The following is a 23051-nucleotide window of genomic DNA, read 5'->3' as shown; positions in this document are numbered from 1 at the left end:
TCAGTATTTATTGTCCCTGGTAAAGCATAATATTAGTTCTCACCATGCGACTGACCGCGTATACTAGATTTCATTTGTCATTAATTTTTTATTTAAATAATTAACAGAAAATAAAAGTTAATTTTACTGCCAATAGGTTGTTAAGAAATTCTAATGAACACTCAAAAAAAAAATTTGTTATTTTAGAACAAGTTTGGACTAATTTATGAGGGTGAGAATTTGCTCACCTGCGACGGATCGCGTTACAAAAAAAGGTGCGACGGATGGAGGGTTAAATAATTGAATTCTATTAGAATTTTTTCATAAAAATTGATTTAAAAATGAATTTCAGTTAAAATTTTAGATTATAATTGAATATTAAAAGCATTAAAGCGTAAATTTTTAGAAATAATTGAATTTTGAAGAGGTTTCAGATGAAAATTTGAATTTTTCATATTTTTAACTAACAATGCTGTGGAATTAATTTTTTTTTTTGAGAAAGTTTAATTGCTGATTTTTTTTATATTATTTGAAGTTTTTATTTTTTAACATGTGACAGGGACTGTTAAAAGGGACTTACGGTCCGAAAAAAAGATTTCGAGAAAAACGGCTTCGAAGTTTACCAAGTTGGTTTTTTTGCACTGTTTATTGTCAAACTAACTTTAAAGTGAAATTGTGAGAAAACTAATGCAGCTAGACAGCTGCGGTCTATTGCGTAGGAAAAAGCGGCCCGTTTACTATAAGAATCAATAAAAAAGTAAAAATCGATTTTTCGACTCGTAGGTCCCTTTTAACTGCCCCTGTCACATATATATATTTAATTGAAGAATTTACGAATAATTGAAATTTCGTAAAATTGAATATTGTAAACAAATGAATTTGAAAATTGTCAAAGAACTTTTTCGAAAATTATTAAAAATAATCGATTTTAAGAATAATTTTAGTTAAAAATTGTTGAAAATAATAATTGAATTGATAATGATTTTATCACTTGGTCATCTTTAATTATTATAAAACATGAACAGCATGTGACTGTTACAGAAATCAATGTTAATTTTTTCGACCACTTTTCTCTTAAAATATTAAATAAATTAAGCTAGTTTTTTGTGAATAACTCTAGAATATCATAAAGAAGGGCAGTGATGTGCAAAAGTTTTAATAATTCTAAAATAAATTATAAAAAAATACTTTGAAATCGGAAAAGACGAGAAATTGATTAAAAGTGATTTTGAGAACTGATAATTTTAAAGTTATTTTTTAATAAATAATTTTAAAAATATTAAAACTTTTTTACATCACTGCCCTTCTTTATGATATTCTAGAGTTATTCACAAAAAACTAGCTTAATTTATTTAATATTTTAAGAGAAAAGTGGTCGAAAAAATTAACATTGATTTCTGTAACAGTCACATGCTGTGAAGAAATCGGCCACTCTCAGAGTTATCGATATCTTCATGTTTTATGGTTATGAAAATTTTAATTTCTAGTTTTAAGTAAAATTTTCTCTTATTTGACTCGGACTGGTTATATTTTTGTCAGTTAGTCCGTAAATGGTCCGTAATTTTTCATTTTTGGTCCGTAAAGTCCGTATTGGACTGGTTCGAGCCCTGATTTAGGTAAATTGCAATAGACTTAACATTGTATATACCATCTTTCTTACAAAAGTTATTTGATCAATTTAACGCAAGTTGACGTTCTGTTTAGGTATATTGATTAAAAAAATAAAATAAAAAATAACGAAAAAAATATCTTACTATATGAGTTAGTAATTACATATTTATTAGTTACTTTTTTATTATTCTGTTATTAACAGAAGTGAATGAACAAAAAAAACTAATATTTATGGGCAAGTGAAGAAAGCAGAGTAGAGATCAAGTATTCATAGTAAGCGGATATTCATTTGTTAATGCAAATGAACATAAAATGAACTTTGACTAACAAAACGTGCATCTCATCATCTTATTTTTTGTTAAGCTTGAAGTGGAACAATTTTTTTTATCAAGGGAAACCTAGAATGTCAAGAGCCTTATAGTTTCTGTCGCACTTGTTTAACTCTTGCTACGGCAACGGTTAATGAACCGTACTCACTACTTTGTGGTGAGAGCATATATTGCGAAAATTCTTTTACGCATGAAACATATATATCTTAGTTGAAAAAGGACTATTATTTTTTTAATAGTGTTACGTACGTACGTACATACATACATACATACATACACATAAACATATAATGTAATAAGAAATATGTCTTAGTTAATAGTCCTATTATTTTTAATGTTTGAATTAGGGTTTTATTTTTCTTTTACTAGATTTTTTGTTTTTCTATTTACTGTCGGGTGATCTTTGATTTCTACTTGTTATCTTCAATCATGTTTCAAATAAATATTAAAAATACTATTTTGTTTTTCTAATCAGAGTTGCAAAAGTTTTAAAAATTGAAAGTTTTGAAAAAGCAACTTTTATATTGTTTTTATATTTAAATCATTAAAATGTTTTATGTATTATTTTCTTTTGCACAATTATTTTTAAATGTAGCTCTACAATCTAGTAAAATATTGCAAATGTTATTAAATTACTAACCCTTTAAATAAAGTATGCTAGTAAACTAGGAACTGTGTGATAACCGAAGGCAATATTAGTTGTATAGAGAAAATACATTTGTTTCAAAAAAATTTTTGTGCATTAGAAGTTCCTACTAGTTGCCCCAATAAGCAAGTACTAGTGATCTAGTAAAAAAATTTTCTATATATGAAATCCCATGGGAATATACATAGATTTTTATACTCTCTAAAACTGAATCAGTGAAATTTGACTGAGAATCAGTGACTCTATTCTCGCGATTTGAATCTGTGAAATTTCACTGAAGATGAATCAGTGGAATATGACTGAAATTTCAGTTATTTAGTCACTGATTCTCAGTCAAATTTCACTGATTCAGATTTAGAGAGTATATGGTATCAAAATAGATATAGCATAAAATCAAATAAAATACAAGGCTTTGAATTTTAAATATTATTTAATTTTGATAAACTAAGAGTTCTAGAAGTTATGTCATATACTTTCAAATTAAAAATTATTTTTGAAGTTATGTATTTTTTTTTAATTTTGTGTAACTATATTATTTTCTTCATGAGAGTACATTAGCATTCTAAATCATATTTATAAAGAATTACAAAGAGGATCAATTTCTAAACGGTATAATTTCAAAAGTGATTTTTTTACAATTTAAAAAATATCAAATCGTATTTTTCTGAAAAAGCAAATTGAATTTTTCTCAAACTTGCAACATTAACGCACGTTTCCTTATGACATAGTGCACACTTAGGAGAATTTCGTGATTTATATATAAATAGAATGTACGTGAACAAATTAATTCGCCTATCATGGGAAATCTATTGACCGTGTAAAATGCGTAAAATGCGTAAAAGTTAATTTTAATATAATTTTACAATAGGAAATACACATTAATTAAGATTGCATAAAACGTTATGTACATTGAATGAAATTTGCATTTATTGTTAATTTTTATTTGATCTTTATGAAGTTGAGAAATTACAATCAGTTGTAAACAATAAATTCCAGATGAATATCAAGTTACAATGAATTGATGAATTTAGTAACAAAATCATAAATCAGGAGATAAATATTACAATAAAATATTAAAATTGTCTATTTTCATATAATAATAATATTAAAGAATGAAGAAATATTAATTGAAAAATTTTTATTATAATTTCAAAAGTAATTCTTATACCTCAAATAGAAGTGTACAAATAAATTATAACAGTGATAAAATAACAAAATAATAATGTGATATTAATTTCAGATGATGGTTTAAATAAAAAAAGTATTATTATTACATAAATGTAATAAATAAAGGTATTGAAATAAATTTTTTCAATTTTTGGAATGAGTATAAAATTTCTGTCTCCGATTGAAGAGGAAGAAAAAGAGGAAGAGTTGCCTTGTGTTGAATGTAAGATAATCAGAAACCAGAAATGTTTTGTCGATATATCATGGCCAAGCTAGGAATATGTACGCAAAACGTTCAGCTCTAGTTAGGTCTTAAACGTGACGTGTAACACCCACTTTTACTTTTCAATGCGGATTGTGTACCACTGCTAAGTAAAGATAACGATAAAACTGGCAATTCCGTTTCTGAGTTAAGTCACCAACTCATTGCCTAGACTTACTATATATGTATACAAGTTGCATACAGTGATCGTGGAATGAGAATTGCTCGAAGACTTTAATGTCAGAGCAAGCTAGATCATTTTACGAGTCACTAGTTTCAAGTATTACTTTTGCATTCTGCTATTTCAAATGTATATTATATACTAAATTGAATTTTTCCAGCTTCATAATCTATGGTTAAAATACAATGTACATATTTTTTAAAATTATGTGCAAAATGTTTTTGACAAAGCGATTTAAGATTTCTCAGAAAAAGAAGTTGAATGCATGCTCTTACTGTTTCAATTTGTTATTTAAAATAGCGTTCAACTATAAATTACTAAACAATACATTACGTGTAGAAAATAAAAGTACTTTAGTAACTATTCTTAATATGTTATGATTATGGTTTCTTTGTTTATATATAAGATAATACAGTTAAACAAGTTTAAACGTTTAATAGAAGAGTATAGCCAACTTTATTTCGATGAAACGAAAAAAACCATGATGATTTCCCTCGAAATCACATATATCTATTATGAACGTTTCAATGCAAGAACTCGTTGGCTAGTCGTAAGCTGCGCATTGAAGTTTAAAAGAAATTCTGTTCGTAATATTTTATGTAAATTTTTCTAAAAATGTTAAACCACTTTTCCGTACGAACATCGTATTTGCGAACAAAATTCGCACGAATTTCAAGTAAATGCGTTAATTGATACAATATTGTAATTTTTTTTAGTATTGTACGTAACTTGATAATTTTATTTATTAATCATTTATTTGTATATTTAAAAGCCTTCTTTGATAATTAATTAAGAGTCAAAAACTATTTTTCGGGGTGCCTATTCAAAATTTTACAGAGTACATTTCTTGGAAACAAAATTCATAATTGTGCTGAAAAAATGTTTTTCGATGGCAAACGATTTAAAAAGTTGATTTTATTGAAGTATGTTTTAAAAAAATCTTTTTTATTTTCTTTCATTAATGTAAACAGACCTAGTTTTTCATCACCTCTACCCACTTTACGGGGTACCGTTCCCTTCCAGCCAGTCAGACAAACATGGCATGCACTGCTACTCCCCCCACAAATATGCAGTCAAATTTGATTAACGACCTTCACCATTCACTTTTTTCTTTTAAAAAATTTCTTAACCCCCTTTTTTTAAATATACCTTAATTTTCAATTTTTACAAAAATACCTCTTTTTTTAATTTTTTGTCATTTTCATTGGAAAACTGAGATTTTATGCAAAAAATTATGTAAAGTTTAAAAATGGGACAACAATGAGTTGCTCCTTTGTACATTACACCTGTTAAAAAGGAATCAACAATTTCACCGTGTTAGTTTAGGTATAGGTTTACACTTATATTGTTAATTTAACAAATAATCCTTCTCATTTTAACAAAGTCGACTTCAACTTCATCCACTATGTTGTTTTCGGGATAAAATTTTTTTTAGGTATACACTGCTATACTAATAAATATTGATTATATAAATTGTAATTTTACACTTAATAATAATTATTATTATTTTAAATAACATGTAAAATGACAATTTTATGACTTCAACATTTTTTAAATGAAATTTTATTTTCTAAGAATATTTAGTTTTATTATTTTATTACTAAGAATATTTAATAACAAATTTTCAATAATTAGTTAATAATAATTAAATGGTTGAAGTATTTTAAATGTTAATAATAATGATGACTTTATCGATCACTCCGAGTCATTAAATGACTCGGAGTGATCGATAAAGTCATCATTATTATCAAATAACACCGAGTGATAAATTCAAATTAATATTATTTTAAATGTTTTTAAAAAATTTGGAAAAAAATTATGAGAGTTAATAAATGAAATAATTTTTTTCATAAGTTGTGGTCGCTTTGGTGTATGAAAATTATTATTATAATTAATCCCAATTTTCTGACAGTATTGTTTTTAATGCTTTTTTAACTCCGACATAGTACTGATTCGGTTTGGAAGTTAAACTCCTACCTAGCTCCGGACATTTTTCGGACAGTAATTATTAATCTTGTATATAAATTTTCTTTCAATTTTTTTTCCTAAATTGTTAATATTAATTGTTATTATTGAACTGATAATAATAAATATTAGAGTAGGTACAGTTAAATATCTCCTTCTTAAAAATCATACTTATATTTACGTTCTTACAAGTTATAATTTTCTATTAAAGATCATAGCTATAAGAAAGTGACGTAATGAAGTGATCGTAACCACACAAGTAGGTGGAATTTCATTTGGAAAATGGAGTTTAACTTCTCACTTTAGTCGTGTTAGTCTCAAATTACTGCTACAGAAAATAATTAAGAAATATCTATATATCTTGAATATATATGTTTAATGGATGTTATTTATTTAATCTATAGCGTGAAATTCTTCATGTAGGGGAGTATAGTCGAGGTCGGCCCACCTTTTGACTTTTGTTTATAACTTTTTTTTCAAAATGAATTTGGTCAATTGAAGTATATTGTTGGAAAGTCCTGTTTAATAGGAACATTTTTTCTCTACAAAATAAATTGATTGGTTTTAAAATGAAAAAGTTATAAAGATTAAAAAAAAAAATTGTAGTCCAGGTTGGCCCTTACAGTCAAGGTCGGTCCATGTTTGAAATTCAAAGGGCATTACCGTTATAAAAAATAAAATAACATGTTTAGAGTTACGGAAAATTGATTCTTTATTGTTTACAGCTTGTAACTAAATGAAATAATAAAATAATAAAAATAAACAATTTAAAAAAATAAATATAAATAAAAAAAAAATGTTGCACTGAAATATTAATAAAATTAAATAAAAATATTAATAAGATTATCAATTATATTATGAGTTATTCAGAATTGCCTTGACAATTCAATTTTTTTTTATTTTTTATTAATGACCGAAAATGTTATTAAACAAAAAGTTAGGTTTCACTAAGACAACTTGGACCAGTATTGGCAAAACTGACGCCGATCCCTATGGTATATAATACAGGGTCGACTGTCGGGATACTTATGATATACAGATACTTATGTAACAGATTTTAATTATAAATAAACCAGGGTCTCAGATTACGAATATGATGTCAGATTTTTAAAATTTAAAATGGCGGTTCCAATATGGCGAATAATTTCACGATTGATGCGATTTGATCGAAATTTATTTCTCGGGGGTTTTTCGGGTCACTAAATTTAAATTTTACAATTTTACATTATATTAGAATTTCATAACTTGAAAAATTCACGAGCAAATATGTGTAGATAAATCCGTCAAATTAAAAAACTTTTGTCGCCATTTTCAATTATGAAAATCTAACATCAGATTCGTAATAGGGGACCCCGAAATCCCTGAGAAATGAATTTTGGCCAAAACGCATTAATTTAAAAATTATCCTGCATATTGGATCCGCCATTTTGAATTTTAAAAAACTGACCTCAAATTCGAATTCAGTGATCTCAAAAACCTTATACATGATGAAATCACATTTTTTTGTAAACTTTTTTTTCAGACCGTTTTAAGCCCACAAGCGATTTTTAATTGGATGACGAAAAGTTTCTAACTTCTAATAATAATCGTTAAATATACAATGACCAGCGGGGGATACTTATATAATAAGATATAAGATACTTATATATAAGATATTTTAATCTTTAAACATTCTTTAAAAAAATTTTTTTAATAAAAATCGTCAATACTACAATATTTAGTGTAAAAACATATATAGAATAAGATAAGGTTATGTATATTTTATTAAAATTGCTTTTAAAAAATTGGATTTTGGCCTCACAAACGAGGTTTCTGTCCGACTGTGGAACAGGGGAAGGTGCGACGTTGATGAACCCTATCAGAAAAATTAACCTTATTTAAAATTATATCTTTATATTCTCTAATACTCAAAAACTTTCAAGCTTATCTAATTTTGCAATTTTCAGTGAGCAGTGAGAAAAAAAATAATTAGCAACTGTAATTTGGTTAAGTATAATAATCAGCAATTTGTGAAAATCTCGGTGAAAATTTATTAAAAATTTTTTTTTGCTTAGAGGGGTTGGTATAATAAAAAGAAATGAATAAAAAATATATTGTTTAATAAACTGGCGACCTACTGCCAGCCCCGACCCACTAAAATCCGCTAAAACGAAAATTACTTTTTTTAGGGTGTGGTCAATTTTAATTTAATCATCACAATAATAATCTTACTTTACTTGAAAAATTTTATAATAATTAAATGAGTAGGAAACTTGAACTATGTATATTTGTACGCGTCTAAAATTTCGATTAATCAGAAAACATAAATCTGTGGAATTCTGCAAATTTTATATTTTTCTCCTGTAAGTTATCCTATATCGTATTAAGTTTACTAGTGAAAATTTTCAACATGTACTTTCACTGTATCAAAGATTACAGGGAAATAATTTAAAATCCTTTTACATAAATTTTTACCTCCGGCTAAAATGACGACCTATTTATTTTGTGTTCGTAAATATATAGAATGTTTGCATTTTTATCTTTTAAAAATCTGGATGTGCAATAAATCGATCGCTATGAGCGATTACTCTATCTTCGTGTGAGCGAAACTGGAACCTCACACTTTGCGTGGTAGTTTCTTTGTTTGCAGAAAAGTTTGATTCTTTTTGGAATGAACGCATTCTTAGGGTTATAGTTGTATTGTTGTTTCAAGGTTTTTCTTTGTGATTTAAAATAAGACGCTATTGGTTTTTTTGCATTAAAATTAACATATGCGGTTGAATTTCTTTTTTTTATTGAACCGCTGTTTTTTTAGCCTGCAAAAAATCTCAGATTTCCAACTCATTATTTCCTGTTACATATAAGAAGCCAAAGGATGTAAAGTATAGAACTATTGCAAGTAATTTACAATTTCAAGATGTATTTGAAAAATTAAAAAAAATTTTTTTTTATTTATATATTTTATTTTTAAATATATATATATATATATAGAAGGAGTTTACACCGTAAGCCTTAAATATAAGCCTCCGCGCGCATAAACGGATATACCTCCAGGAGCATATATTTGCGCCTGCGCGAACACGTGGTCAAGGCAAACTCTTTCACAACACAGCTGCAGGTAAACACTTTGCGCAGACGCAAGTATATCCTCATGGAGGCATATCCGTTTATGCTCGCGGAGGCTTATATTTAAGGCTTACGGTGTAAACTTCTTCATATTGTGCACTTCAAAAATTTGACACAGGAAATGTTTAATTTCTGAGATTAAAACAGCATGTGACTGTGAGGTCCCCATCAATGTTAATTCTGTTGTCTACTTTTCTCTTAAAATATTCTATAGGCTTGTTTTTTGTGAATAGCTCTAAATTGAGGAAGTCAATCAAATAACTCGATTTACGCTCGGCTGAAATGCTGAGAAGCCAGTCAGTCGGGTCAAAAGTGAGAAAAATGAAAACTCAAAATTTTGGTTTTTAAAGAACGGCATCTTTTAGATAACAAAAAAATACATCTTTTTTCTTAATGACTTTTTTTTGTAGAGCTAATATTTCTCATAGTAATAAAACATTTTAAAATTATTTTTTGTTTAATTGTTTTTTATTATAAACAATGATCTGTCAGCAATAAGGTTATCTTATTTTCGATGAGAAAAAGTATCGAGGGAAGTTTTGAGTTGAACAAACTTCCAGTGAGAAAGTTGTTCTATACTTTTCAACGAAGTTTTTCTGAAAATTTCAAATAAATTTGTTTAAAAATAACAAAGTTATTTAATTTTAAAAAAGTCACTCCCGCGTCATGCATACGCCACAAGAGACAGCGCAATGTGGTGGCAATCTACTAGCGACAGCTATATGTTGTTAATTTATTTTAACAATTTTTTTATGTAAACATGGTTATTTCATGTTTAATTTAATAATTAGAATGTTGTTAATATTATTGACAAAGATTAAAAATGTTGTAAAAATGTTTAGAAAAAACATAAAGGTTTTTATTTTTAATATAACTTTAAAATTAATGTTTTCTAATCGTATTTTAAACATTTAATTTATTATATTATTAATAATTATACATAATTTTTAGGAGGGGATGAAATAACCATCTTTACATAAAAAAAATTGTTAAAATAAATTAACAACATATAGCTGTCGCTAGTAGATTGCCACCACATTGCGCTGTCTCTTGTGGCGTATGAGTGACGCGGCAGGGAATTTTTAAAAATTAAATAACTTTGTTATTTTGAAACAAATTTATTTGAAATTTTCAGAAAAACTTCGTTGAATAGTATAGAACAACTTTCTCACTGGAAGTTTGTTCAACTCAAAACTTCCCTCGATACTTTTTCTCATCGAAAATAAGATAACCTTATTGCTGACAGATCATTGTTTATAATAAAAAACAATTAAACAAAAGACCGTTTGCATTTTAAAACTTAATTAAATTTCTAAACACAAATTTTTTGGTTTTTATTTTTTAATATGAGAAATATTAGCTCTACAAAAAAAAATTCATTAAGAAAAAAGATGTATTTTTTTGTTATCTACAAGATGCCGTTCTTTAAAAACCAAAATTTTGAGTTTTCATTTTTCTCACTTTTGACCCGACTGACTGGCTTCTCAGCATTTCAGCCGAGCGTAAATCGAGTTATTTGATTGATCTCCTCAATTGTGAAAACATAAGAGCATTAACGTTCAAAACTTTGATAATTTAAAAATTAATTATCATCAAACATTTTGTTTTATAATAAAATTAACATAATTGACGTTGTAAAATTTGCAAATTATTAAGTAATATTATTTGAAAAAATATATAATTTACGAAAATAAAAAAAAATAATTTCGATTTTTTAATTACAATACATTATTTCAAATAAAAAAATTTGTCCGCCCTTCGGGCTCGCTAGTTTCAGCGCGCGAATGGTGGTCGTCGCGCTTCGCGCTCTGACGATTATTACGCACGTCGCGCTTCGCGCTCCGAGTGTTGTTGCGCGCTTCGCGCGCAAATGGCTCGCTTCGCTCGCTGACGTCTACAATTGTTGTACATTATTTGCATTCTAGTTCCTGTTTCTTATTATATATAAAAAACATTCTAATAATAATATCTTTTAAAGCAATTAAGCTAAAATATACTGATTCCTTGCCAAAAAATATTTCGCTGTGGTACGAATTCAGTCAACTGAGACTTAAGGTTTACATTCTCATCAAATATGTGTTGATTTGCAGCTAAAATGATATATTAATTTCCATTTTTGGGGATAGAGAAAATTTTCATATATAAGAAATTATCAATTACTGCAGGAGGAGAGAAATAAATCAATTACAATGAAAATGGATTAGTATATCTCACACAGCACCAAAACTTTCTTAAAAATTTATTAAAGATTTAAAAATGTGTTTAAAGTTTTTCAGTCAAATTTTTTATTCTAAGCGAAAATATACCTAAAAATGTACATACGTACATTCCACTTGGAGTGAACGATATATAATATAATATTTATTATATATGTGACGCGCTCCCAAGAAAGGTATTGAGGCAAATGAATTATAGATAGAGGTTAGATTCGTGTTAGATTTATCTTGATTAAGGACATTTGAACCTTGATGACGTTACAGTTTGTGCAAAGCATGTGTGACGTCATCAAGGTTCAAATGCCCTTAAAAGTTTATTGTTAGGGTTCCGTACACCTGCGGTATATCGGCGGAACCCTATTGGTGAGACTATTGTGTCCGTAGCCAAATCGTGCCCCCCCCCCCTTCGTAGCGGCTAAACTATTTGACCTAGAGAGCTGAAATTTGGTACAGATACGTATTTTCACACGTAGATTACAGGAAAAATATAAAGAATGTGATTGGAGGTGATGGCCATAGCGTCGTCAAGGAAATAACAAGATTTTTGGCCAAAAATGCATAAAAAGTGACCATTCCCTCCATTCGGGTGTATTTTAACCTGAATATTACAGGAAAAATATAGAGAACTTGCTATGTAATAATAACTATAGCGTTGTCAAGAAAAAACTACAAAAATTTTTGAAAATTTTTTTTTCTAATTTCTACATTATTTGATCTAATTAACTAAAAATGGGTTTATTAGCATATTTTTATAGTCTGATCACAAAAAATATATTTAAAAATCTAAAAAAAAATTTAAAAAACTTTTTGTTTTAGATTTTTTTAAAATTTTTTACAAAAATTTAAAAATAAAATTTAAAAAAAAATTGGACAAGTGCGAGTTGTACTTGCACTGCAATGGCGGGTTCCGTACACAAATATTAAAACAATACTTGCAACATTTATCAGTAAGTGGAATAGAATTAAAATAAATAATTTTATTAATAATTTTATAAATAATTTATTACTTGAAGATCAGTAATTTTGAATAATAATTATTGTTTTTCTTTCTGTATTTCTGTATTTCAAAAATACTGTAAATTATTAATTTATTAAGTAACAAAAAAATATATAAACAATTACACATTTTAAAAATAGGTTGAAGAGATCTCTTAGAAATTTTAGCTCCTTTAATTTAAGTTGTAGTTGTACAGACCTATAGGGTGCGATCCCATGTTAGCAGAATACGTCGACCGAAAGCAGAAAATCATGAGTGCAAAAAAGATAGGTAGATATTGTTGTTCTTTTCACCCTCATGATTTTCTGCTTTCGGTCGACGTATTCTGCTCACATGGAATCGCACCCTTAGGGTGCAGTCCCATGCTGAGCAGAAAACAGAATGCAAAGCAGAATTTCGTGAGTGCAAGTGAGTGCAAGATAGTCAGATATCACTATCCTTTCCACTCTCACGAAATTCTGCTTTGCATTGTGTTTTCTGCTCAACATGGGACCGTACCCTTACATGAATTCATGTAAAGGTCTTCTGTACAGATACAGTTTTTCTATTTGGGGGACATTTTTCTTCTCAACGGTTTTATACTCGGAGACGTTTAAACACTACAAACGTTCCTAACCACAAAAACATACGTTTTAGCATATTTTCAAGTTCCTGTGACGGGTAAAGTGTTAATTTTACTAAAATTATTTTGGAGAATTCATTTAAATTACATATATGTTACGGTCAATGTCGATTATTGGGCAATGTCGACAATGCCCGGTCAATGTTGACAATGCCCAAAATCACTGGGCATTGTCGACATAGCCCGGTCAATCTCGACATTGCCCAAAATGAGTGGACATTGTCGACATAGCCCGAGTGTTTTTAATAGAAGTCAAAGAAATGTGTTATTGCCCGGGCAGTGTCGAAAATGACCGGGCAATGTCGACATTGTCCACTCATGTTTGGGCAATGTTGTTCAATAATGCCAATTTTTTTCTTCTCGTGTTAATAATAATATTTTTATTTGTTCTTGCAGGACAAACTGCTGTTTTTTTCCGCGTTTTCTTTAAAAATCCTGTCGATATCTTCCTCTGTATTATTAATATTATTAATTTCTGAATGTGGTATGCCAATTGATAAAAGGCCGACTTGTGCGGAACAACCGAACATAGCCTCGAAAGATGAACGACCTATTCCTAAACACAAAGTAACATTGAGGTTTTCAGAGATTGCCAATAAAAATATTCAATTATTATCAATATTTATTAAATGCTATTAGAAATCAAATCTCAACAATTAAAAGCAAGATTTACATATTTCAAAATTAAATTATTCAATTTGACAAAATTTATATAACTTTAAGTGTGTAATTTAAATAATTAATTAATTAATGTAAATTTAATTAATTTGAATTTAATTTATTTATATAATTTTATTTATGTAATTTAAATAATAAATTAATTAATATTAATAATTATTTAATTTAATTTAAATGAAAATTATTTCAAAATTAGATTACTTATTATTTATTTTCTTACCTGCATGAAATGAACGATTTTTACGAAATTGGACAATATCTATAGCATTGGGCCAATCCATCGATACCTTCTGATAGTTGATTGCAAACTAATCAATATTATTTTCTTTTATACAAAATAAAGTGATTAAGTATTGAAAGTTGAATGCGAAGGATATAATATTAACTTTGTTTATATCATGACTACTTCATCGACAGCATTTTTAACATTGCCCAAGATAGATCGGGCAATGTCGACATTGCCCGGAAAAGCTGAATATCTTGAAAATTTTCAAACATTGACCGAAATTGACGGGCAATGTCGACAATGCCCAAAATCACTGGGCATTGTCGACAATGCCCAATAATCGACATTGACCGTAACATATATATATATATATATATAGAAAGCTATATATTAAAGAAAACTTTTAATCAGACCCGCAATAATAAATGTGAGCGTAATTATAAGTTAGAGAAGGATAAACAATATAACTATCCTTCCCAAACACACTCCTATGCTCACGATTAAGTCCAACGCACAATAGGTTCGCGAACGAGACGCATGAGATAGAAAAAGACACAAATATATCTCTGTCCTTTTTTAACTCATGCTTTGCGTTCGCGAACGACTTTCGCGAAACTATTGTGCTTAGGCCTTTACTGTTATGATTAAAGATTCTATTCTGCTTAAGCCTTTACTTTAATACTGTGAAGAATTTCTGGCTAGAAAATTTTTTAGAAGTTGGTGACCCGTTTAGCTGCGTAAGGCCCAAAAACTTATAAAAAAAAAAAAAAAAAATTCACAACTTTTTTGTTTTTTGTTGTATTGAAAAGTGTCTAAAGGAAAAGTTGTTTGTTTTTGTACCAAATTTAAGGAAAAAATTTTAAAAAAATATTTTTTTAAAAATTGAAAAAAATACAAAATTTTGAAAATTTCAAAATTTTGTATTTTTGTTGTTTTTCGACGAAATGGACTACCCAACGAACTCAGGCTTCATTTTTATGGACTGAAAAAGTGTGCCAAATTGCAAGACGATTCATAAAAATTTATTCGAGTTATCGTGGCGACAAATTTTTCTACAGACAGACGACAGACAGACACTTTTCTAAAAACCATTTTTTTGGAATCAGGGGGTCATGAAACGTAAAGATTTAGCAAAATTAGACATTGCTCAAAATCGCACAAATCCAAGACTTTCTCATTTTTGATGAGAATGTAAAAAGTTTGTGTATTCGATTGGTCTTCATTTGAAATATAAATGTTTTTTTGTAAAAAAATATGCAAACAATACTTGCGATAATATTTTCAAAAGCCTTTATGAGATCTTTGAAAAAATGTATTTTTCTCTTGCTGGGTGTGGTCAATATTGTGACGTATATAAGTGCCTGTGTCCTGTTACATGAATTTATATCTGCAATATTTTTTAACCAGATGGACTTTCTTGATATTTCAACTTGTTTCAGTTTTATGTCTGCTTTAAATCGAAGGTCTTCATCAAGACTCTCAAGATAGTCGTTACTTACAATCTCTTCAATGTACGTCCTTTTTGACACAAAGACGTTTTCTTCCTGCTTTTATTTAATTTCTTATTCAACCAAGTAATTCCAGTTGCAATAGCAACTTAAATTCATGTTATTTTTTTTTAAGCTTTGAACTGCTTTAAATTATGTAATTTCTTGTTTTTTTAGAAAAAAATAATAATTTAAATTTCTCATTATTATGACAGGAGAGGAAGGAGAAGTAAAAAATTACCCAGGTAGTAGAGATTAAATCAGTTGAACCATTTGTTTTTTAAAAATGCACTTTCATCATAATATTGATATATATCCATCATCTAAATGGTTATATTTCGATTGAAATTGTTCATTAAGGAACCTTCCTTTAAATTTAAAGTTTTAATTTGCATTTTAATTAACTCATATTCAAGTCTTATTCTGAGGTAGAAAGGAAGTCTTACATTAAGATGTAACATTTTTAAGAAAGCCAATGCAAAAGTATCAATATATGTATAGCTTTTTTTGTGGATGTTTCAGTTATTTCAGGTAAAATTTGATGATAAAAATTGAATTAGTTGTTTATATATGATAAGGTAATTAATTATTAAGAAATGAATGTTGAGACACATTAGCAATGTCTAGTGTTGTGGTCAAATTGAGGAAAACGATACTTATATTGCTTCGTATGAAAGTAAAAAGGAAAAGGTAAACCGGTTAATGTGGGGAGAATGGTATCAATTTATTTGGGCTCTGTTAATGTCCTATAATATCTAGATTACCTTGGCAAGTAATCAGATTACCTGGACAATTTATCCTTTGAAATTGAAAAATGTATCTCATCGAAATTTACTGGCAACGGAAGACGCAAAGACATAAAAAGGCAAGGGTCAAATATATGTCGCTTTACTTTCAGGTTCAGCCATGAAAGCGGACGTTCTTATTTCCTCCATTCATTTACTTATTTATTTCACTAATTCATTCATCGACATTCACCGAGAAGGCGAGAAACGAAATCGAATTTAAAATAGTTACTTTCTTTTCGGTTTAGATTTAAAATCTACACAGGAAAAAAAAAGTCTGACTCCGTTTACACCTTAAATTCAGCCCATGTATTTCACATAAGTCTGTCCTTGTTTAATGAGGCTGACTCCGTTTACACCTTAAATTCAGCCTCGAAAACAGGCTGAAAGTAAAACTTTTTTTTTAGTGTGTAAAATTTACGTTATTTGACTATTTTTATTTTTTGTATTAAATAATAATAGATTATATTCATTTCATTTTGTCATCCATAAGTGAATTAAAAATAAAATTTTTATTTGTTAGTTAACGTTCTTGAATGTATTTATTAATAAATGTATATTTATAGTTAAATAAGATTATTAATTTTAATGTCATACATTTTTTGCTTTGTATTTTATAGGTCGACGAACCGAGGCTACCAGCACCAAGGAGCCGGGGGAGTTCGAGATTCAATACTCAAACTGCGAAAACAATTGAAACCACTCTTGATCCAATTTCCATTCGAAAACCATCAAACAGACGAGGAGTATCGAATCAAAAAGCCAATGGATTTCCCACTTCTTCCATTGTGCCGGAAAGGACATTAAAATCCACAAAAGTTGAATCAAATTCCAGAAATCGAAAATTCGATCCCAAGAAATCCATTGATAAAAACCGAAGTACATCTTCCTCAATTGATTTAATTAGTACAACTCCAAAAGCGATTTTCAATAAAAAAGGTGGAAGACAATCAACCGGTTCAAGACAAGAAGCACCAGAAGCTGCAAAATTTCAAAAAGTATCTCGTCAATCGAGTCGAAGCGTCCCATCAGATCAAGTGAAAAAAGCTTTTTTAGATAAAAATGGCCCGTCAGTTTTTTCCGCACCAGGCAACTCGAATGAAACCAGATCAAGAACCGGAAGAAAAATTCAAACTGCTTTTACTCAACGCGAATTAAGAAGTGAAATTTCGGCTTCCAAAAGATTTGCATCGAGAAGAAGTGATGATCATATTGATGATTTGAAATCTGAAATTAAAAGTGATTCTAGAACCAAAAATGCTACGAGAAAAACTCACGATCTTACAAAACGGGATCCATTACCGGCTGAATCGGAAAATATTAACGTTCCTGCGATTCTCGAGGTCACTCGCAGATCAGCACCATCGACTCCGTCTACCATTTCAGAAGAGACTGATTTTAGGAAATCAGATAGAGGATCTCGTTCAAGGGGAAAAACGTCTTTTGCAGAAAATATCCGAACTGACGAATCCAATAAAAGTAATTCAAGAAGAGGCTCTTCAAGGTCATCAGAACAATTAGGAACCGAACAAACGGATTTTAATAGACGAAATGAGTATAGATTCTCCAAAGACGAGGTTGATACCATCAAACTGAGAAGTTCGGAAATAAAATCCAGAATTAGTGATGCAGATTCTAGATCCAGGGGAAGATTTACTTCACAGGATGCACAAGCAAATTCTCGAGATTCAAAAACCCCAAGCACTACTAGTGCAGTTCTCGAGAGAAGGAATGGAGGTCGAGATTCGAGATCAAGAACCCAGGAAGTTGATTCAAGAAAGCGATCTAGAACCAGACCGAGGGTTGAACAAACAACATTATCACAGGACATAGTGACAGTTTTTCCAGAAATTACAGCTTCCTCTGGAAGATCTGATTCCGATTCCGGGTTAACTGCCAATGTTCAGACAGCAAGCTCGAAATCAGCAACCACAGGTGCTCCGAGCAATAGGGTCTTGTCAACAACGACCTCCTCAAGAGCTTCTAGGAGAGAAAGTGAAGGAACAACGAGATCGAGGACGCGAACTGGTACTTCGAGGCGAACAGCCTCCAAGGAGGACTTTTACAATCATGGCCTTGGATTCAGGGGCAGAAGACCATTACCTGATCCTTCGACGGTATCAACTGTAGGAACAATAACAACCACAGAAGTTCCGCAGAGAGTAACAACGAATCCACAAGAGTCGCAGGCGAGAGGAAATCCTGGGTGGTCATTGCACAGGAGACCGTATACCGGAGCTGAATCATCGCTGGTGACATTGGAAGAGGAAATCGCCACAACTTCCGCTTCAGTGAGCAAACCTCCGGGTAGAAGAGGCAATAAAACTTTTGTAAAAACTCCTGGCGAATCTCTTGCTTCGGTTAAACAAGAAAATCTTGATAACGAAAATTATCCTCCAGACTTTAAGGCAAAATTAGCTCAGTTGGTAAGTTTATTATGTCTACATAAATTAGTGATTTTATTTTATTTTCTTTTAACTAATTTTTATTTATTAGTAAAAAGTCCGATTTTTTTCAAATTTTTGTTTAATTTTCAATTTTTTCTACTACGAAATAGCAGAAAAATAATTTCAAATGATACAAATAATGTGACAAAAATATATAAGCTACAAGATAGGACTACAGAGAAAATTAAAAATTAAAATAGCGGCTCAAAAATGGAGTCTGAAGTTCAAATTTTTTTGCAAAATTTCACCCGAAAGTACGAAATTGTTAAAAGTGTTTAGATTAGCTTAAAACTTGTTACTCGGGGGTTTTAGGAGTCGCTGATCACGAATCTAAAGTCCAATTTTCAAAATTCAAAATGGCGGATCTAATATGGCGGACAATTTTTTCAAAATTGATCGAATTCGATTGAAATTGGTAACTTGTGGGTTCTTAGGGTCACTGACTACGAATCTGACATTAGTTTTTTAAAAGTTAAAATGGCGGATCCAATATATGGCAGAGGACAAAATAAAAAATTAATTATAATGGCTTGAAACTGAATAGCTGATCCACTATGGCAGGAGACAAAATAAAAAAATAATTCGATTTATTTTGAAAATTTTTCTGTCATATTGAATCAGTCATTTTTAATTTTGAAAAATTGATTTCAGATTCGTAATCAGCGATCCTGAAAATCCCCGAGTATACAGTTTCAAGCGAATTTGATCAATTTTGAAAAAATTGTCCGCCATTTTGAATTTTGAAAATTGGACTTTAGATTCGTAATCAGTGACCCTAACAACCCTCAAGTTACCAATTTCAATCGAATTTGATCAATTTTGAAAAAAATGTCCGCCATATTGGACCCGCCATTTTGAATTTTGAAAATTGGACTTCATATTCGTGATCAGCGACCCCTAAAACCCCCGAGTAACAAGTTTTAAGCTAATCTAAACACTTTTAACTATTTCGTACTTTCGGGTGAAATTTTGCAAAAAAATTTGAACTTCAGACTCCATTTTTTAGCCGCCATTTTAATTTTTAATTTTCTCTATAGTCCTATCTTGTAGCTTATATATTTTTGTCACGTTATTTGTATAATTTGAAATTAGTTTTCTGCTATTTTGTAGTAGAAAAAATTGAAAATTAAACAAAAATTTGAAAAAAATCGGACTTTTTTTATTAAAAACTTTAATAACTTTTTTGTTTATAAAGGCCGTAGCAGTATAAGCATGTAAAAAGTGCCCCCTCTTGGATTGGGTCCATATTTAGAGAATAATTTTGACCTATTATGAGACTTATTTTCACCAAGTTTCAACTCGAAAAAAAATTTTGCTTTTGAGTTATACAATTTTTTTGAACAATTCAAAAAAATTCAAAAATTTTTTTTCCCTCCAAAATGGCTAAACCGATTTTCATGAAACAATTTTTTTTGTACAATACAATATAAACAGTTGATAAAAAAAAATTGTCGACCAAATTCAAACAAAAAAAGTCAGTATAAAGTCAGTAAAAAAAAATTTTTTTTAATTTTTTTAAAAAAACATTTTTTTTATTGAAATTTTTTTTGCACCACCGCCATTTTTTTTACATAAGATAATAGTCATTTCAAAAGTAACATATATTTTTGCAAGATGATTGAAAGGGTACTTCATACTTTAAAAAATAAAAAACCAATTTTTGGCCCCTAAATAGTACCTACACATAAACGAGGGGCCAACATTTTTTAAAATTAAATTAAAAATTAATTAATACTTAAATTAAATTTCTAAACAGTTGATAATATATGCCTGTTTATTGTAAATATTGATATTTTAGTTAACTTTTCAAAAAAATTTACAAAAAAAAATGTTTTTTTGAAGTTTTTTCAACATTGGCATATTTTTTAAAAATTGTAGAAAAAATTTGAAATTTACTTAGATTTAAGTTTTATCTTTAACTTAAGACCAAAAGAATTTAAAAATCTTATTCGGTTCGTGAGATCCCAATATACATATATAGAAAATATCTACTGCTTTGATTCAAAAATAATATTTGTTTGAATAATTGTGTTTAATTCAAATATATTTTCTGTTTTGGTTAAAAAAAAAATATGTTTAAAAATGTTATGTTTGATCTAAAGTTAAATGTTGATTAGAAATAATTTAAAATCAACCATAAATTATGTTTCAATTGAATATATTATTTCTATAAATGAACCAAAAAATATGTTTGAATTAAACTTAAATTTGTTTGACTGTATAGCAAAGATATTTTAAGTTTGATTTAAACAAAAAATTTTTCAATCAAATAAATAGTTTTCTCAGTGTATTTACAAAAAAATTGTGTTTTCAAGATTGACCTGTTTTTGGGCCGTGCGCGTGCAGCCGTACCGGTAATTCCCGACGGTAGTGTACGTCCATTTACTTTTTTAATTAACCTTGTACATACTAAAAAATCAATATATACAATAAACAGGCATATATTATTAACTTTTTTAGAAATTTAATTTAAGTATTAATTAATTTTTAATTTAATTTTAAAAAATGTTGGACCCTCGTTTATATGTACTATTTAGGGGCCAAAAATTGGTTTTTTATTTTTTAAAATATGAAGTACCCTTTCAAACATCTTGCAAAAAATATATGTTACTTTTGAAATGACTATTATCTTATGTAAAAAAAATGGCGGTGGTGCAAAAAAAATTTCAATAAAAAAAATGTTTTTTTAAAAAAATTAAAAAAATTTTTTTTTTTTTACTGACTTTATACTGAGTTTTTTTGTTTGAATTTGGTCGACAATTTTTTTTTATCAACTGTTTATATTGTATTGTACAAAAAAAATTGTTTCTTGAAAATCGGTTCAGCCATTTTGGAGGGAAAAAAAATTTTTGAATTTTTTTGAATTTTTAAAAAAAATTGTATAACTCAAAAGCAAAATTTTTTTTCGAGTTGAAACTTGGTGAAAATAAGTCTCATAATAGGTCAAAGTTATTTTCTAAATATGGACCTAATCCAAGAGGGGGCACTTTTTACTTGCTTATACTACTACGGACTTTTTAATTTTTTTTATAACGCCATTGGATAGAACGCATATGAAAACATAAGAAATGTTGATTGATGAATTTGTCTATTGATTTTTAAGTACCGAAATATGTCCTTAAACTTCATGCCAAAATTTTGTACATTTGGGAGTTAAAGGGTTAACTACAATTAATTCTTTAACTAAATAAATCTAAATTTGTTAATTTTTATAGTAAATCAATAATAAATTTTTTCGTACAATAAATTAGACGAATGTCACTTAGTTTTGATGAAATATTTAAACTAAATATTTTTATTTAACTTAGTTGTTTTCTCTGCATCTAATATTTATTTTTCAATTTTCATGCAATTATATATATTGTATTTATTTATTACATTATTTTTAAATGTTCATAAATATTAAGTAGAAAGAAAATATCATTTCAGAAAAATTCGGGTTCAGCGTCTGCGGCAAAACCAACTCCAAACTCACCATTGCAAGTATGTTATATATCTTTTTCACATATGCATAAAAAAATAATTCCACTAAAATTTTAAAGTCTTTTAAATTCATTTCCAATTTTCTTAAAATTTTATCACCATGAAACTTATTTAAATTTTATAATTAAAAAACAATTATTTTACTTTTATTATTTTTATTAGCAAAAGCATTTTATTAAAATTAATAATGTAAAATATAACATTTATACAAAATTATCATATAATTATAAATTTCCATAATTAAAAAAGAATAATGAAATATTTATTACAATATTATAAATACAATAGTTTAAAATATTTCAAGAAATTTCATTATCTGTTTTCTGCAATTCTATGAATTTTGATGTTTGGGCACTTGTTAGTTTTAATTTTTTATTGCTAACTTACTTATTATAGGGTTTGTAAATACTTTATAAATAACATGTGCATATCTCGGAAAAAAGTGTCAAAGGGATTTTCTATTTTCAAAAAATCATTAAACTTTGAACAACTGGTTAATGGAATATTTTTGACGAAAAACTTTTTCCTGGGTATAGAAAACTTTCCCTTTCATTCTGTGCTATGCTATAAAATATATAATTGTCAATTGCTTCCCTCTTTCTCCGCAATTTTTCCATTTCTCTAGAAGGCAACTATTGTTTTTTCTATTTGCATGCAACAAAAGCCTCACTCTCTATCAATAAACTATAATTGGAATTTTCTAATTTTAAAAAAGAAATATTTTTTCTGATTTCGTTTGTGAGTATTATTTGAAGAATTTCCGAAATTCTATTCTTTTCACTAAAGTCAAAATAAGACATCTAAATTCTTTTTGATAAAATATGAAAATAAAAACAAATTTTTATTATTTTACATCAAGACAAAA

The 23051-nt window shown here is 28.4% G+C and overlaps 1 protein-coding gene across 4 annotated transcripts in view; it reads left to right on the top strand.

Annotated features, from left to right (window-relative positions):
- Positions 1-23051, top strand: part of LOC122508796 (uncharacterized threonine-rich GPI-anchored glycoprotein PJ4664.02-like) — a 104559-nt gene that overhangs the window by 37855 nt on the left and 43653 nt on the right. For all 4 annotated transcript variants that reach the window (XM_043622345.1, XM_043622344.1, XM_043622346.1 and 1 more), the window contains exons 3-4: positions 16877-18682; positions 22133-22186. In XM_043622345.1, coding sequence (XP_043478280.1) covers positions 16877-18682; positions 22133-22186 — 1860 coding nt within the window. The remainder of the gene's footprint in view (positions 1-16876; positions 18683-22132; positions 22187-23051) is intronic.

Source organism: Leptopilina heterotoma, unplaced genomic scaffold (genome assembly GCF_015476425.1).
Source record: "Leptopilina heterotoma isolate Lh14 unplaced genomic scaffold, ASM1547642v1 Lhet_57, whole genome shotgun sequence".
Taxonomy (NCBI): domain Eukaryota; kingdom Metazoa; phylum Arthropoda; class Insecta; order Hymenoptera; family Figitidae; genus Leptopilina; species Leptopilina heterotoma.
Note: the sequence above shows the minus strand (reverse complement) of the source record. Positions and strands in the feature narration are given on the sequence as shown.